The sequence below is a fragment of the Leuciscus leuciscus genome (genome assembly GCF_965113295.1).
Source record: "Leuciscus leuciscus genome assembly, chromosome: 23".
Classification (NCBI taxonomy): domain Eukaryota; kingdom Metazoa; phylum Chordata; class Actinopteri; order Cypriniformes; family Leuciscidae; genus Leuciscus; species Leuciscus leuciscus.
The window spans coordinates 22,214,155-22,233,155 of record NC_138747.1 but is presented as its reverse complement, the minus strand read 5'-3'; the positions used below and the strand labels follow the sequence as shown (position 1 = coordinate 22,233,155).

Sequence of the window (19,001 nt, the reverse complement as noted above, 5' to 3'; positions counted from 1 at the left end):
TGCACTCGCTTCACGCAAGCGAACGATGCTTTCGGTGTGATAAATGTGCCCGCTGTCCCGCGCCCACATCCACACATAGACATGACAGTTCCCACGGGAACCGCCCAGCCCTCCCCCTCGCGGTTAACCACCGCAGAGGAGTCGAGCGCGGGCAATCTGCCCGCTGTCATCAGCGCGCCCCATGCCTCAAATGTCACGAGCGACACGCTTGTGTTACAGCACACCGAAGCTTCTCCATCGCTGAGCGAGCGGAGCGCGCTTCGTATTCGACCCCTAGCTATCCATGCAGACGCATGGGCAAAGCTACCCGGGGTTTCGAAGTGGGTGCTGAACATTATAGAAAGAGGCTATTCGCTGCAGTTTCGCCGACGCCCTCGCCGCTATGTGGCGCGCGTCGAGACCACGGTAAAAACAGAAGTAGCACATCTACTTCGAGCCGAGGTGACGAAACTATTGAGCAAAGGGGCCATAGAACCTCTCTCTCAAGATCAGAGCGAGGGAGGGCTATACAGCAGATACTTCCTGGTACCGAAAAAAGACGGGGGTCTCAGACCCATACTAGATCTAAGGCAACTGAACAAAGTGCTTGTGAAGCGACAGTTCAGGATGCTCACGACCAGGCAAATCCTTGTGCAGATTCGCCAAGGAGATTGGTTTGTGTCAATAGATCTGAAAGACGCGTGTTTTCAAATACAGATAGCGTCACGTCACAGGCGATATTTGAGATTCGCCTTCGAGGGCCAGGCATATCAGTACACAGTCCTGCCGTTCGGTTTGTCCCTAGCACCCCGTACATTTACGAAGTGCATGGATGCGGCGCTCGCACCCCTCAGAATGAGAGGCATGCGAGTGCTGAACTATTTGGACGATTGGCTGATTCTAGCGCAATCTCGCGCAGTGCTCATAGAACACACGACCATTTTACTCGATCACCTCGAGGATTTGGGTCTGAGTGTCAATTGGGCGAAGAGCTCCCTGTCACCCAGTCAGAAAATATCTTTCCTGGGCACAGAACTGGACTCACTATCCATGATAGCGCGACTATCACAACAACGCGCGGTAGACATTCGACGCACAGCGAACTCTTTTCGCTGCGGCGCGTCTGTCCCGCTCAAGAGATTTCAGAAGATGCTAGGTCTCATGGCCTCAGCATCGTCAGTGCTCCAGCTGGGTCTGCTCCGCATGCGCCCGCTGCAGTTTTGGCTGAAAGCGCGAGTCCCACGCGAAGCGTGGGCACCCGGTTTGCTTCGCCTCAGGGTCAATCAGAAATGCGTTACAGCTCTGAAACCCTGGAAAGCGAACGACTGGTACCAATCAGGTGTAAGCCTGGGGACTTCCTCGAGGGTGAAAGTGGTGTCCACGGACGCGTCCACCTCGGGATGGGGAGCGCTGCTCGAGGGCAGACCGTTCTTCGGCCAGTGGTCAGAACGGGAGAAGCTCCTGCACATAAACTGCCTCGAAATGCTGGCAGTAGACAACGCACTGAGGCGTTTTTGTCCCCAAATAAAAGGTCACCACGTCTTGGTCCGTTCGGACAACATGTCTGTGGTGTCCTACATAAATCGCCAGGGCGGCATCAGATCCGAGAAACTGTACAGGCTGGCAGAACGCCTCCTGGTATGGGCTCAGTGCAACCTGCGCTCGCTCAGAGCAGCGCACGTGCCAGGGATCATGAATATAGGACCAGACAGACTGTCCAGGAACAATGTTCCGGCAGGCGAATGGTCTCTACACCCACAGACAGTCCAACTGCTGTGGAAGAAATTCGGCAGAGCGGAAGTGGACCTGTTTGCGTCTCAAGAAAACGCTCACTGTCAAGAATTTTTCTCCAAGAGCAGGAGCGCGCTGGCCCATGTGTGGCCCCGCCGCCCGCTCTATGCTTTTCCCCCCGTCTCTCTCCTGCCTCAGGTGATAGAACGGATCAGGGAAGAAGGATGCTCAGTACTGCTGGTAGCACCGTTCTGGAAAAACCAACCTTGGTTCCCAGCCGTGATGCAGTTAGCAAGTACTGCCCCGTGGCCAGTACCAGTGAGGAGAGATCTCCTCTCACAGGCCCGCGGCTCGATCTGGCATCCTCACCCGGAACTATGGTCCCTTCATGTCTGGGCCATCAACGGGTACATGTTGGACTCCCTAAAGGAGTATTAAACACGATCACGCAGGCTAGAGCTCCGTCTACAAGACGACTCTATTCTTCGAAATGGTCAGTGTTTTCGGGCTGGTGCACAGCCCGTGGTGTGTCACCCACAAACTGTGATGTGACGGAGGTGCTTTCCTTCCTACAAGAGCTGTTGGATGGGGGCAGGGCCCCCTCCACGCTCAAAGTTTATGTGGCGGCTATAGCAGCGTTCTCAGAAACAACGCTTGGTCAGTCAATAGGAAGGAACGATTTAGTCATCCGCTTCCTTAGAGGAGCTAAGAGACTGAATCCTCCCAGACCTCCCTCAGTCCCCGTATGGGACCTTTCTACGGTTCTGGAAGCCATGAAAGGTGCGCCATTTGAGCCTTTACAGTCAATCGATTTGAAACACCTGTCTTTCAAAACGGTGTTTTTGCTGGCTCTCGCTTCAGTGAAGCGCATAGGGGATCTGCACGCGCTCTCTGTGAGCGCAGCGTGCATGGAGTTTGGGCCCAATGACTCAAAAGTTATACTCAAACCTAAGCACGGTTATGTTCCAAAATCCCTCAACACACCGTTTAGGGCGCAGATTATCTCTCTGTCAGCCCTACCGGTCCCTGATGAGGAAAGAGACGCGAGCCTCCTTTGCCCAGTCAGGGCATTACGAGCTTATGTGTCTCGCTCGTCTGTTTTCAGACAGACGGAACAGCTCTTTGTTTCGTTTAGCGGACGTTCTAAGGGACTAGCCGCGTCGAAACAGAGCCTATCCAGATGGATAGTTGATGCTATAGCGCTGGCATACGCCTCCAAGGGCATGCAGTGCCCTTTGGGTGTCAGAGCGCATTCCACGAGAGGCATGGCCTCTTCGTGGGCCTGGTCAAGTGGGATTGCCTTGCAAGATATTTGTATGGCGGCAGGCTGGGCCTCCCCATCTACATTTATAAGGTTTTATAACCTAGAGGTTCCCGCCCTGCAGGCCAGGCTGCTGTCGGTCTAAACTACCAGTATTATCTGACCTGATGCGTTCAGCTCAGAATGCTGCGTTTACTGAGCACAGCTCAATTTTCGACAGTTTAAAGCTGGGCAAACTGTGTAAGACCCACATTTTTTCCCATCAGTTCAGGCCGTACCCCCGCCCTGTCTGTATGATGAAATTTGCGTCCCTTCGACGCTACTTTATGTGGAAAAGTGAGGCTGCACCCCTCCTTCTTCCCAGACTCTCTGTGAGTTCACTGAGTGATTGTGCACTATATGTACCCCGGGCTTTCGCCCTTGGGTCTTTGGTGTCAGATCTCAGCATGCACGGCGTTTTACACTGGGTCCCCTAGCGTAAGATATCTTACGCAGTACGAGAGACCTCTCGTAAGAGAACGTACTCGGTTACTAACGTAACCTCGGTTCTCTCTAGAAGAGGGAACGAGTACTGCGTATCTTGCCGTGCATGCACACGCTCTGGTTGCTTCGATGATGAAAAACCAGATAATAGCTGCCTGCGAGCGATATTTATAGGCCTAGACCACGCCCATTTCGGCGGGACGTGACGCAGCGGGCGCGAAGTGCCCTGATTGGGTCTGACGTCACGCCAGGCCTCGCTCGATAGGCTGCTGCAGTTGCCGCAGAGCAGCCAATAGGCGCGCGAGCTGTCTCGCCTATGTCTGCATTGCTGCTGCAACGCGTTTTGCATTATTACAAAATTAAGGATAATTTTTGGCTTCAATATCTCGCGGAAAAGGATTTTCCCCTAGCGTAAGATATCTTACGCAGTACTCGTTCCCTCTTCTAGAGAGAACCGAGGTTACGTTAGTAACCGAGTACGTTTTCACGATTTGTTAATCTCGACAGCTGTAATAGTAAAAACGTAGTAAAAGTTTTCGACAGAGTTCATGTAATACTACTAGCTATTTCATATGCAAGCATGTCAGCCAATCACAGCAGTGGGCGTTTGCACTGCAGTCTCAGAGCAGACACGCCCCTTAAAACAGAGCGTTCAAATCTGAGGCTGAAATCAGGCTTGGAAAAATGGCTTTTATTTATAAATTATGACAATTTTTGATGTAAAAATCATACTAACATTATAAGGGCACCCCAGGCAACATTATAAAATAATAAAACAATCCAGTTCATGACTCCTTTAAGTAGATGAGACTAAATAGTTACATTTGGCATATAATCTAAATTAATAGCTTTGAATAAAGTTTATCTATAAATGGGAGTCACTGGTGTTACCGGTGTTACCCATAAGAAAGGTGACACCAGGGACAGTAACACCAGTGACAATTTTCATGAAAAATTCATTTTACAAAATGGCTGCTGCAAGGTAACAAACCACATGTTGTCAATCATGGTATACTAACTAAATTAAGTAGTTTAATCCATTTGTATTCTAGTTTTTTACAATTACCTAACAGTAATGTAGGTCATACCAGTGACTTCAACTAAAAGCTTCATATGAAATCATAAATGAGAAGATTTCTGATAACTGAAAAGAGACAGTGGATCTACCATGGGCTTTTCTTCATAGATATTCAGGAAATTGGAAGAAGGAACTCAAGTGATGTCATCAGTGTGATTTTTATTTCAAAATAAGAGATTTGTGTTTAACGGTAACACCAGTGACACAACTCCAGGGGACCAGTACTTCCATTATAAATTTTATAATATTTATTCTGCTTTTTTTTTTTTAATATATTATTTACATAATATATTTGATAGTTATGTATACATTATTGTATTTTAAATGGTGTAAAAATCTGTTATTGACCTCAAAATAAAGCATTTTCCTGTGGGAAATGGGGGGGCGAGCACTTCTGTGGTGCTTGGAATTCTATATAATGAATAAAAATCAAATATTGCCACATTGATGGCTCAAGAAGGTGTAATTGTTCAAATAACATATTGTTTTATTTTAAAATGTAAAGAAATTGTAACTCTAAAGTTTTGTTTTAAGTGTAATATTTCTGTAAAGGCTAGGGACAGAAAAGTGGACATTTTCATAGAATGACCCGGGTATACTCGCCTGTCCCGCGACCTGTCACGGGTGTACTCGTCCCGCGACCTGTCACGGCTATATGCGCCTGTCCCGCGACCTGTTGTCTTGTTCTTATTTTACTACTATTGCACAGGGCGTGCAGTCCTAAATAAGGAGGCGTACAGCGAGTACCGAACAAACTTGGGATTTTTATTAGCCAACGTGCAGCCGTCTTCACATGTCACACATGTCACATAGTGCAAGTCACTCTGGCGCCAAACCAATATCCCCCAGCAACCTTGCCGTGGCGCCGTAAATCAGTGTCGCAAATATTCAGTGCTTACGTGAATATTACATCTCCTTTCTTTTGAAAGAATAAAAAAAAACACATTAAGTCAATGCAGTATGCATACTCAAATCACTGAAACATTACCCTAGCATAAACACAGAGGTTGCTGTATTTCACAAAACATCTAAACACCTCTGACACTTAACTTTAAGGTATCACACACTTTGCAACAATACTTCCGAACAAAACGTCCATTATTCTCAGACAGCCCATACCAGATCTTAGATTCCATTTCTCTCATAGGGGCAGCGATCCGCCTACACCCCAGACGAAATACCAATCACAAATCAAGGATTGTTCTCGGTCGCACTGCCCGACCCGATCTGGTATGGTATTGTATGGGCTGGATCTCTCTGTCATTTGAATGCTGTGCTGGTACTTCAGTGTGTACCTGAAGCATTGATGAGGCAGTGCTGTTTTGCTCTTCCTCTATGTTTGCAGAAACGCAGGTATTTTCCACAGGCTCTTCTTTTGTGCTGAGAAGATGACGACGGTTTCTGCGATACACCCGACCATCTGAAGTGCAAACATGATATGATCTTTGTGTATTGGCAGGGTGCACAACGACAGCTGGTTTCCAGAGTCCGTGCTCTTGAATGCGAACACGTTGTCCAGTGTGAAGCTGTGACAGTGGACGAGTCGAGCGATCGTAATACTTTTTCTGATGCTGCTGCTGCTTTACTCTTTTAGAGCGTGCCTCTTTGAGACTGACAATTTCGGGTAGGAGCTGCTTGATGGTGGTTGGCAGTATGGATCGCAGTCTGCGACTCATGAGAAGCTGGGCAGGTGACTTGAAGTTGTCAACAGGTGTATTCCTATACTCTAACAAACTGAGATGGGGATCTTTCCTGTCCATCTTGGCTTTTGTCAAGATCGATTTTGCTATCTGCACAGTCTTCTCAGCCAAACCATTGCTCTGGGGGTAATGGGGGCTCGTGGTGGTGTGCATGAAACCCCATGTCTTTGCAAAGTTTTCAAACTCCTTGCCCCGATATTGTGGACCGTTGTCGGATACAACTTTCTCTGGGATGCCATGTCTTGCAAAAATGACTTTGAGTTTGCTGATGACAGTGGCAGCTGTGGTGGTGTTGAGTTTATCCAATTCAAAGAAGCGGCTATAGTAGTCTACTGTAACCATGTATTCTTCGCTGTTCCAGGTAAAGAGGTCTGAAGCTATCACCTGCCATGGTCTGGTTGGAATTTCATGAGGAATAATGGGCTCCTTGGTGTTTGAACAGCGTCGCTCCAGGCAGGTATCGCATCTTTCGACCATGTGTTCTAGTTCTATTCGAATGTGTCCGAGCATAAATACTTTATTTATAAATAAATTACACATATCAGCATTTGAATAATCTCTGTAGCATATTGGTATCATATGCAATGTTTTAATTAGTTTATATAACATAAACTCCAAAATAGCCTGCAGGGAACGTTCAAACATATTTGTTTGACGGTTGTGAGCACGTGCGGCAAACACGACTAGAATTTGGCTAAAATAACCTCTGATGATGACGTTCTCTGTAGGTTATAAAAATAAACCCCCAAAAGATTATATCGTATTATTATTATTTATGTTGATACATTGTTCAATATTATATTGAAAGCACTTTTTGTTAAACTTACTATTGTAAAAAATGATCGTAATTTTAACGGTAAAAGACTAAAAATGCTACAGTGAAAAACTGTTAATTGGTTAACAGAAAGTTTCCGTACTATATACGGTAAATAACTGTGATAGATCTAACGGTACATTTAATGTAATTTTACTGTAACATACCGTTAAATTTACAGTTTTTGAAAGTGAAAAAAACAACTCATTGTATAATTTACAGTGAAAAACCGTAAATTGACATTCCCACAATTCCCTGTGACACTTCACATTTGATGTATTTTTATTGAAATAACTATGTTTCTTCATAGTTTTCTTCGTTTTTTTTTTCTAATCAGTTATGTACATTAGGGGTTTATGTTACATTTAATGTTGTTAAATTAATGTTTATTGCATTTTTAAAATTTCATGTGTTACCATGATGGTGTTTAATGTTTGTGTGAATGACACTCTGCAGCTTTTATATATGTTAGTATTAACTTTCTTGTGGAAGAACTGCTTGTGTTGAGCTTTGACTGATCATGTGACTCTCATCACTGCTGTGATTGGTGGTTATCAGTGTACAAAACAGATATTAATACTTCAATAAAACGGTAAATTAACATTATATCATATTACTGAAATCCAATGTTAAATATACAGTTTTTTTCCGTAAAAACAACGAGAAGAAATTACCATTTTTTTACAGTATTTTTCCGTTTTTTAACAGAAATTTTCTGGCGCCCCTGCTGCCAGAAAATTGCCGTTTTTTTACGGGTTTTTTTTTTACAGTGAAGAAAATACTTCAAGTAGGCTATACAGAATGTCTACCAGTTGTAAAGGTGTGTGAGTTTTATCATTTTAATTATATGCACTAGTGTATGTGTATGTATATTTTTATTAGGCTACTATTTATTTATTTTTGGTACATTTCTTAAGAAGCATAATTTATTTTTAGACTTATTTGTTGGCCAGTTGTGGTCTGTGCAATAAATATTAAAAGTTCTAAACCATCTATTGTTTTATTGTTGCACTATAGTAATGATAATATTTGAATATTTAAGTTAATAGGTGTCTCTCACATTGTCCCACAGCAACATTAAAATAGTGTAGATTAGTGTACAATGTTTTATAATAATAAGATGTTCTATTTAGTGTCAATTTCATTCATTTAACATTTCATATTGGGGGTATCCAAGAAATTTCTTATATTTAAACTTTTTTTTTTTTTTTTTAAGTAACGCAATAGTTACTTTCCCTGGTAATTAGTTACTTTTGTAATTATGTAATTCAGTTACTAACGCAGTTACTTTTTGTGAGAAGTAACTAGTAACTATAACGAATTACTTTTTTTAAGTAACTTGCCCAACACTGCCCGCGACCCGTCACGGCTATACTCGCCTAGTCACTCGACCCGTCACAACTATACTCACCTGTCACGGCTATATTCGCCTGTCACGGGTATATGCGACTGTCCCGCGACCTGTCACGGTATATGCGGCTGTCCCGCGACCTGTCACGGCTATACTCTCCTGTCCCGCGACCTGTCACGGCTATACTCTCCTGTCCCGCGACCTGTCACGGGTATATGCGCCTGTCCCGCGACCTGTCACGGGTATATGCGGCTGTCCCGCGACCTGTCACGGCTACTCTCCTGTCCCGCGACCTGTCACGGCTATACTCTCCTGTCCCGCGACCTGTCACGGTATGCGGCTGTCCCGCGACCTGTCACGGCTATACTCGCCTGTCCCGCGACCTGTCACGGCTATACTCTCCTGTCCCGTGACCTGTCACGGCTATACTCTCCTGTCCCGCGACCTGTCACGGGTATATGCGGCTGTCCCGCGACCTGTCACGGCTATACTCTCCTGTCCCGCGACCTGTCACGGCTATACTCTCCTGTCCCGCGACCTGTCACGGGTATATGCGCCTGTCCCGCGACCTGTCACGGGTATATGCGACTGTCCCGCGACCTGTCACGGTATATGCGGCTGTCCCGCGACCCGTCACGGCTATACTCGCCTGTCACTCGACCCGTCACAACTATACTCACCACGGCTATATTCGCCTGTCATTCGACCTGTCACGGATATATGCGCAGGTCCCGCGACCTGTCACGGCTATATGCACCTGTCAGTGAAAAGTAATACTAAAGTACTTTGTAACGTAGTTACTTGAGTAGTTTAGCCCAGACTAGCCCATGACATCTTTATTTAACCGTGAGTGACAGGCTGTCACTCACGGTTAAATAAAGATGTCATGGGCTAGGTAATTCTACATGTAGCCTAGCCTACACAATATATAGTAGGCTAGGCTTAGCCTAATAATAATAATAATAATACCAATAATAATATTGATAATGATGATAATACTAATAATAAACATAGTGATAATAATCATTATAGGCTATCAAGCCAACCTCACTGCATGCTATCTTGAGGTCAGTGGTGGAAAGAGTACTAAAAAACTGTACTTAAGTAAAAGTATTGCTACTTAAGTAATAATTTACTTGAGTACAAGTAGAAGTACTGAAAAATAATATGACTCAAGTAAGAGTAAATAAGTAGTTTGCTTAAAAACTACTCAAGTAACTACGTAAAGTACTTTAGTATTACTTTTCTATTTTTACCCAAAATGGGGAGATGATAGCGATATGGAGCGCTAAACACTCTCATGTCAATTCTGTTTCATTTATACTGGAAGCCCAGTACATACTGATTCATACCTCGTGCAGAAAGTCCACAAGTGAGATTCATAGAAGAGATTCACTTATGACATTTCAGGAAATGCCAATATGGATATAATAACATGCAAATAGAGATGAAACTGAAGACAAACACATGATAGCAATAATATACCTGTGTTCATCAAGCTATCTCAGGTATTTTCATAAGAATGATGTATGTCTTTAAAGGGATAGTTCACCCAAAAAGGAAAATTATCCCCAGATTTATTCACCCTCAAGTCATCCTAGGTGTATATGACATTCTTCTTTCAGACGAACACAATCAGAGTTATATAAAAAAAATGTCCTGGCTCTTACAAGCTTTATAATGGCAGTGAATGGCTGGAGAAAATTTGAAGCCCAAAAAAGTGCATCCATCCATGATAAATGTGCTCCACTTTTACTCCAGGGGGTTAATAAAGGCCTTCTGAAGTGAAGCGATGTGTTTGTGTAAGGAAAATACCCATATTTAAAACTTTATAAACTATAATCACTAGCTTCCGCCAGACGACCATACGCATCGATTTACGGTGGAAGACTAACCCCTGACCCGACACACAATGTATATATATATATATTATAGACAGGGCCGGCGCGTCCATATAGGCGAACTAGGCAATTGCCTAGAGCGGCACTTTTGTAAGGGCGGCAAAATGTGTGCCAATCGGGAATGAACAATTCACAAAATAGGCTATATGATTTGCTGAGCTGCCGCTGCGCCGCCCTGCGCCGCCCCGCGCCGCCCCGCCCCCTGCTCTCACGAGTCATGACTCATGACTGAGTGATGGGAAGTTCGGATAATTTTACTGACTCTCTTGTTCGATCTCGTTCATAAAAATTAACGAATCTTTATTTGAGTCATTTCGTTAATTTAAGTGGCTTTAAATGTTACACAGCCAAAATCCCCGATCACATCCACCTACGCATAGTATACCGGTATGTATATATTTGCTTCCTCTTGGCCTAAAGTGTTCCTGCAACGGGAGTGTTCTCTGGCTAGAGCGCAGAACAGCGGAGTTTGTATGGACAGAAGTGCATGCCTGAGCTTGTGTTTTGGGTTAAGCTGCGTTGCTTTGACATTGTGGAAAATATAACAATAGAAACAAAATATAGGCAATTAGCATTTTTACCCATTATTATCAATCTAAATTAATCTCGATTTTAATTTAACTTAATTTCGTTTTTCTTTATGTAAATTTCGTTTTTCTTTATGTAAATTTCGTTTTACTTTATTTAAATTTCGTTTTTTCTTTATTTAAATTTAAAATGTTGTTTTTTCTTTATTTAAATGTTTTTTTTCTTTATTTAAATTTCGTTTTTTCTTTATTTAAATTTTACATTTAGTTTTTTTCTTTATTGAAATTTTGTTTTTCTTTATTGAAATTTTGTTTTTCTTAATTTAAATCTACCCTTTACTGTGTCAGTAATTTGTTAGTCAGAAAAATATAGACTACCTTAAAGTATTGCTTAATTTAACAGACATGTGTGTGTGCGTTTTATATTGCTAGTGCAGCGTGGATAGGGGCGTCACCACTTTTGAATAAGAAACAATATCAAGACTATAAAACTCCTCAAAAAACGCGCACACTCTCAAACCTGACTGCACATCACATTTTTGACTTTATTGATTCTGCTTTTATTCCGGAGTCCCTTTTATTTTATTGCTCCGGAGTCGCATATCAGTCACAAAATGCGCCACGAGGAAGAAAAAAACATATATAGCCTAAGTCGCACTGGACTAAGTCGCTTTTTTTTTTTTTTATGTATTTCTCTAAAGCGGCACTAAAAGAATGTTTTAAAACTTTCCCAGAGACCTCAAACTGAAAGCACAAAGCCTGTCTTTAAATTTAATTTCGTTTTGTATTAATTGTATCTTAATTTTAATCGATGTTTCATCAACCAATTGTCTGGATTCAATAAATAAGAAGAATATATAAGCTATTAGAAAATAGATAATCAGGACACGGAGGCGCTGGCGAACCTGGAGCTCGTCTCATAAATGAACCGAAACTCACCGTGGGCCTATAAGGTAGCCTATTGCCTCACAGACCTGAGACAGATAGCTTGAAATGTCTACTTTTAAGCAGAACAATTCAAAACGAAAGAAAACAGACTGCGCTGCTTATGTAATTCGTATGAAATGTGCATTTCTCTCTGGCGCTGCGAAGATCGCGAGTCGTCAACTTCATCTGTCTAGCCGACAATGACATAAAAAATAACTGTTTTATTAGTAAACAATTAAAATGTCTCCTGCTATATTTTACATATTTGCCTGTTCCTTACAAAACACTGACAGTGGGGTTTTTGACGGGGTTTTTTTTTTTTTTTGAGCAGCTGCGGACAAATTCTTTCGACACACACACACACACACACACACACACACACACACACACACACACACACACACACACACACTCACACACACACACACACACACACACACACACACACAATATTACGTAACACTCTGCGCTTATGTTTTAAAAAGATAATTTAACATATAAATAAAAAATTTTAAATAGCCCACTTAAAGTGTTTATTACAAATAAATGACTAAATGCTAAAAATTATTACATTTTAATGAACAAACATATGCGTTGCATTTACAATTCTGTGAAAACAGGGGGTTTTGCCCCAGCACCCCCACTTCCCGCGGCCCTGTTCGGACCAGCCCTAGGGGCGGCACAAACGTTTTTCGCCTAGAGCGGCAGAAGTGCACGCGCCGGCCCTGATTATAGAAGAGCAGCTTCAGTTTGTTGCACAGGCCTATTTGTTTGAGCCGTGAGAGGCGTCTAAGTTCACGATACTCCTACAGTACATCCTACGTCATACATGTGTCACAGTATGTGTCACCGCACTCTTTTGGCGCAAGTCAATTTGCGTAGGATGCCTCTGGCGGAAGCTAGTTATTTTAGATTATAAAGTTATAAATATGGGTATTTTTCAAAAACCCATGGCTTCGCTTACGAAGGCCTTTATTAACCCATGGGAGCCGTGTGGAGTATTTTTTTTTATCATGAATGGATGCACTTTTTGGGGTTTTACATTTTTTCCAGCCATTCACTCCCATTATAAAGCCCAGAGGAGCCAGGACATTTATATGAATTAATATAACTATTCGTCTGAAAGAAGAATGTCAAATACACCATGACTTGAGAGTAAATCATGGGCTAATTTTCATTTTTGGGTGAACTAACCCATTAATGCAATGCTAATCAACATAGCCTGTATTATAGAATTTAATAAAATAATATATTCTCCTACATGAAACCACAGAAGTGATTTCAAGTAATTTTGATTTCGAAGCAAAACATGATATTAAACTCATAAATTGTAGTTTTTGATGGTATGTTATGCAAACATACACAGTAAAAAATGGGGTGTTAATATTACAGAGTAAAGTTATTTTAACCCAGAGAGAGTATTTTCAACATTTTGGAGAGTAAAGTTGCTCTATCAGTGGAGTTAAAAGTGAGTGTAAAAATCTGCAGAAACGCATGACAATTTCAACTCTACAGCAGTGATGACAACCCGTTCTCATCTCAGGGCGTCATATAAGGCCGTTTTGTCACGTCCTTCGGCGTTTTCTGCCCACGCATATAGCACCCTTTTGCGTATAGATGACACGCACATGGCTTTCAACCAACTTCAATGTAAAACCATCCGCGATGTAATTACACGCTCAGGGCTTCGCCAGTCGTCAATTCACCTCAACATTGACCGACTGCACAGACTAAAGACGTTTTCAGCAACGACTTATGTTTGCTCTATGATTAGGATTGCCTACACCTAATATAGGAGGTCATAGTTTTCCATTATTTATCTTTCGAGAGGAGATATTCGCCATTTTCAACACCCTTATCGTCTGTGAGAGACGCTCGCGGCTTAACCACCTCCAATGCAACCCATCCGCGTTTTACAGGACGCAGTTGGACTTTGCTAGCCAATCCAAGTGCGTGATATCAGACGCTTTCAGCAACAGTAGCATGCGTAGGCTACAATTTCGTTTAGTTTTAAATAAGCCTGTGGTAGCCTACTCAATTTAAACGTGAATGTGTGCTAGGTATCCTAACTAAAAACACGACAATATAGGTTCCATCATCCCTTAATTGCCCGCAGGAGTATATTGGCCGAATTCAACACGCACCCTTTATCGTGTGTGAGAGACGCTCATGGCTTTCAACCATCAATGCAACCCACGGGCGTTTTACAGGACGCAGTTGGACTCGTTGAATATGGACGCTTGGCCAGGACCCCTTGGCGTCACTTTTTAACGCACTGGGTATACCTTTGGCGTCATTTTTCAACGTGCAGGGTAGTCTGTTTGACTTCTATAGAACTCTGAACCGGAGCCTGCGGCGTTGAAATTTGACGTCTTGGGAAACACCGCAACCCGTCTGCTGTGTATGGGTCGAGGCTACAATAAATAAAAATAAAAAGGAATAGACTACAATGAATGATCTATGCCAGGGCTAGTAAAATGGCGGCCCCCAGATGATATTTATCTGGCCCTCCAACTGGTTTTTGATGTTTAAAAACCCTCGCAATCTGATATCAAAGTGCCCTCTCTGCGCAAAGGTTTAGCGCGTTCGGCAACCGCATTCAGCGGTGAGTTTAACAACGCACATGGTGTGCAACCGCATTCAGCGGTGAGTTTAACAACGCACATGGTGTGCAACCGCATTCAGCGGTGAGTTTAACAACGCTCCACAGCAGGTAAAACGGCATTCAGAGGTGAGTTTAACAACGCACATGGTGTGCAACCGCATTCAACGGTGAGTTTAACAACGCTCAACTGCAGGTAAAACTGCATTCAAAGGTGAGTTTAACAACGCTCCACGGCGTGCAAGTAAGCAGTTTAAGCGTTTTCTTGTCATAGGAACTGGTACATAGGTACACTGCTTTAACTAGAGCATGCTGGGTAACGTATTTTTATCGGAGGTTTGTTGATGTTAATAAATATATAATATGCTACGATTGTGTTCAATTAATATTTTATTTTTTATTTTATTTTTTATTGATTAAATCCTCTAAATGAATAACGCTGACGTCACTGTATGGGGCGATCCCAAGGTCCATTGCGATTTCCCACTTGGTAAGTAGAAGAGTTAATTAATAGAGATGGATACTATTCTTAAATTTACACATCTAAAAACTGTTGAATCAGGACAAGAAGTTGTGTTTAGAACCTTTAGATGTGTAAGGTGGCAATTTCGTATGACGGTAAATAATAGAAGGCATTATAAAAATATAGCTTGCTGCACCAAATGTGCAGGCTAGCAAAGTTAGCTAATTGAATTCAAGTTCATTTTTGTCGCATATAATCATGTATCATACTGGGGAATGTAATATTTTCAGTATTACATTAGCCCACAACTATTATCCAATATTAGAAATGTTCAGATGAAGAACGGTTGCCAGATTGGTTTGTTTTACAGCCTAATTGTTTAAAATCCACGCAAAATTATATAATTAACACCCAAATAAATCTATAATTAACAATACAAATTAATTTATAACTACAACATTATTGTGGCTCATCACAATATGAAATGATAAATAATTTGTGTGTTCTTTCAGAGGCTATTTAAGGCTACTACAGTGAACAGTGCAACTGTAAAATTATTTTCCATTTCTGTCCTTTGCCTTAAAATAAAAAAAAATTCCACTTGCCCAAGCATTTTTTTATCACACATAGAACAACCCAAAACCAACCAAATGGCTGGGAAACTATCCAATCTGGCAACATGAAGAATACTGGTGTAAAATATAAGGTGTTTGATTCTGAATTGCTGAATTGCAGGTCCTTCAATTTTGCCTGCTCTTTATTCTAATCCCCCACCACACATACACACACAGAAACACACACAATAAAGGCACTTTTAAGAGCCACGTCTGTCTTGTGTTTTTCTGTCAAGTATTACTGTAAGTCATGATGGCAATGGCAGAAACTGCAGAGTACCTCTGGCCTTATCTGAAACTGGCCATTGATTGCATACAGTTGAAGAGGAATGTTTCTTGCATTGTACTCCAACTCCATTAAATGTCCTTAAAATAAAATTGATTTAGGCTATATATTACTGATGTTTCTAATAATTCAGTGGATTTAACTAATGTCTGATAACTGCTTTTGTTCATTTCAGGTGAGTAAACTTGAAGCTGTAGGATACAAGCCAATTTGATTTATTGGTAAGCCAGATAAAAGGGCTTCGAATAAATGGATTGCAGAAATAATAACCCATCTGCACCCCACTCCTGTCACTAAAATTATTTTGGAGAAGATGCGGAGGGCCTAAGAATTTATCTTGACAAAATGTAAGTAATGTTTTGATTTAGAAATTATGAATGTTTAAAATGTATATTTCTTTGTTAATATGTAAAGATTTTAAATGAAAGTAAACTTGTATTATAGCAACCTCCACAGCACAGCAACCGGAGAGTCAAATGGTGCAGCAGGCGGAGAGTCAAGCGGCGGCGGAGAGTCAAACCAAGGAGTCTGAGACTGTATTTGTTCTTAACCTTGTTCCTCTGTCTTCCCCACTCTCTCCAACCTCTCTCTTCTACTTCTTCTACTTGTACAACTATTCTTCCTTCACTTTCTTCCAAACTTCCACTGCCATGCTCTAAGTCTTTGCAACAAATGAAAAGGACAAACACCTCTGCCTCTTCACACTATTCTCCCTCTGTCTCTCTTCCATCTCCGTCTGCCTCTTACATTTCCACGTCTTTGTGTCAGGAAGGGCCACGTGTGAAGAACAGAAGAAAAGGTAACCTTTTGCATGGTACATCTTACCCCACACTGGTAATAAATTTGCTCCCAGTCAGAGTTGACTTCATGTAAATTTGATTAATTTGGCTAACCGGGTCATTGGTAGCCAGTTCACAGTATTTAGTTATTTAGCTGTGGCCAATGTCCAAGGCATGTGGTTAATGTCAGTCCCTGACTTAAGGTCCTTCCACACTGAGTCTGACATTTTCGTATGCGTTTTTCCGTATTCGTCATTCGGTGGCTCTGAATTGTCAAAACACCATTCCAAATTCTTGCTACTGATCCGAAAAACGCAGAAAATCGAACCCGATCCGATTTTTTTATGACGGCAGTGTGTTAACGTGATTGACAAAACATATTTATTCGTCGTATTTCAGAGTCAGTGTGCAAGGACCATTAAGCTAAGAGGACTTTGGGAAAGCCAATCCTGTACATTTTGCTTTCAAAAACAGGGACAAATTTACTTTGACATGAATGAAAAGTACTGCATATTTCCTCACATGTGAAATTATAAATTTGAACTGATTTAGCTACAAAGCATGGCATCATGGCTTAATAAACTTTCCGTGTCTTTTCATCATTTCAGGTTGCCGAAAATGTAGTAGGCAGAAGGTTTTCCTCTTTGATCGAATAACTGGGGAACGGATAAATGAGGTAAAATGTGTTCTGTTAGGCTGCTTTCTTGTCTAAATGACTGATTCTGACCTTTCAAAGATAATAAAACAATATGTTATGCCCTAATCAGTGATTGCTAAAACAGTTAAAATAATTATTATTCGTGTTTTTGTGTGTAGGGGAAAGCCGAGTTGAAAGTCCACTGGTTGCCATGCACTGTGTGGTAAGTCATATTTTATTTATTATTTAATTCTCAGTACTCAAGCAAATAGCGATGAGGTGGAGGCATTTCGAAGAGCTAGATCCGGCAGGTAGGCCCTTGTAACCTTTAGGACATGCATTCCGATGATGAAAAATTATGGAATAGTCTTCCGAGCATTCCAAAATCAGACACACTCTCTCAGTCCAGACTAAAGACAAATATCTGGACTGTCTTTAGTCTGGACTGAGAGAGTGTGTCTGAATTTGGAATGCTCGGAAGACTATTCCATAATTTTAAAGACAAATGGGCGAATGATCTACCTCCTTGTCTTTATTTAGAATATTCTATTTGTAAGATCCTGGAATTTTGTGATTAACACAATGGATTGTAGGTAATGAGGAGCTGAACCATTCAGTACTTGCTGAGTAATTAATAGAACTCTAAAATTAGCTGACAGACAGCCAATGTATGGACAATAAAATGGTCCTGATGTGATCTGGTTTTACTGTTTCTAGTAAGTTCTCTAGTGGCTAGCTCTAGCTCTGAACTAGCTTATTTATTGAGCCTGCACTGCAGCAGGACATCCACTTGGTAATGCTTTACAAAAGTAGCAGTGTTTCATGCACACATAAATTAATCTTTCAGCATCTGAAACACTTGTGTGTCATAATTTAGTTGTTTCCTGTTGTACATGTGTTGGAAATGTGATTTTCCTCATCCCACTAATGACAACTTCATCCCTCAGTTTATCAGAAACATTTTGAAATCCGTAAATTGAGATACATGGCTTTCAATGTACCGGAACTGTGTGGAACATTGTGTAACTAGAGCTGCCAGACAATTGTAGTTTAGTAAAAAGTACAATAGTTTCCTGTGAGATGCAATGTTGTATAAAAATGTGTAAAATGAAAAAACACCGTAAATTGAGTGAATGTACTCAGTTGCATTCCACCACTGGGCTTAACCAGGGTTAATGCTACTTTAACAAACATAAATACATTTCAATGAACTCTCTAAATTTAACCCAACAGGTTTTTTTTTTTTTTTTTTTTTTTCTCTGTGTTCTAATGAATTTTTTTGCACTTATGATATTTTACAGTGGCAAAACCTGGGATGACACATGGGAGCCTGCCAGTGAATTCCTGCTTGTTATGCCTAATTCCCCACATCCCAACCAGCTTTCAGCATGACAGCCTAGTCACCTGGACTCAAGCACCCTTAATTTCTTTTCTTTTTTTTTGTGAGTTTTTTCTTTTCTTTTTCTTTTTCTCTTGCTTTTGTTCATTAAAGTTTTTTGCACAATACCCAGTCTCTTTTTGTGTTTATTTTCTTAATGGTGTGTAAAAAAAAAAAAAACTTTTGCATTTTCAATAACTGCACAACAGCCAGGAAGTGTGCCATGGAGATCATAAGGGAGAAAATGAGTGCTGTTTGGCATAATGGCATTCCCAAAGGCATTATTTGTACTTTTAAAAAAAAAATTTATATAGTTTAGGTAAGTCTACTTGAACTATTTGTTTGGTATGCCAGCCATGAATACATACCACAGAATACTCCTAAAGATATTAAAATGTTGTAATCCTACAATTTCCGATATTAATTCCTTTAACATTTATAATTGTAATTACCTATTTATATTTGCCTTTTTACAAAATAATGTAAAATT

The 19,001-nt window shown here is 41.4% G+C and overlaps 1 protein-coding gene across 2 annotated transcripts; it reads left to right on the top strand.

Annotated features, from left to right (window-relative positions):
• The first annotated feature begins 16,046 nt into the window (after positions 1-16,046).
• LOC309488133 (uncharacterized protein) lies at positions 16,047-18,574 on the top strand. Of its 2 annotated transcripts, XM_082156178.1 has the most exons (5): positions 16,047-16,064; positions 16,162-16,516; positions 17,105-17,172; positions 17,313-17,356; positions 18,435-18,574. In XM_082156178.1, the coding sequence occupies exons 2-5, from the start codon at positions 16,390-16,392 to the stop codon at positions 18,523-18,525; spliced, it is 330 nt and encodes a 109-aa protein (XP_082012304.1). In that variant the 5' UTR covers positions 16,047-16,064; positions 16,162-16,389; the 3' UTR covers positions 18,526-18,574. The 2 variants fall into 2 exon arrangements, with proteins under 2 accessions (XP_082012304.1, XP_082012303.1); XM_082156177.1 differs by lacking the exon at positions 16,047-16,064 and having other exon boundaries at positions 16,141-16,516.
• Positions 18,575-19,001: the final 427 nt, after the last annotated feature.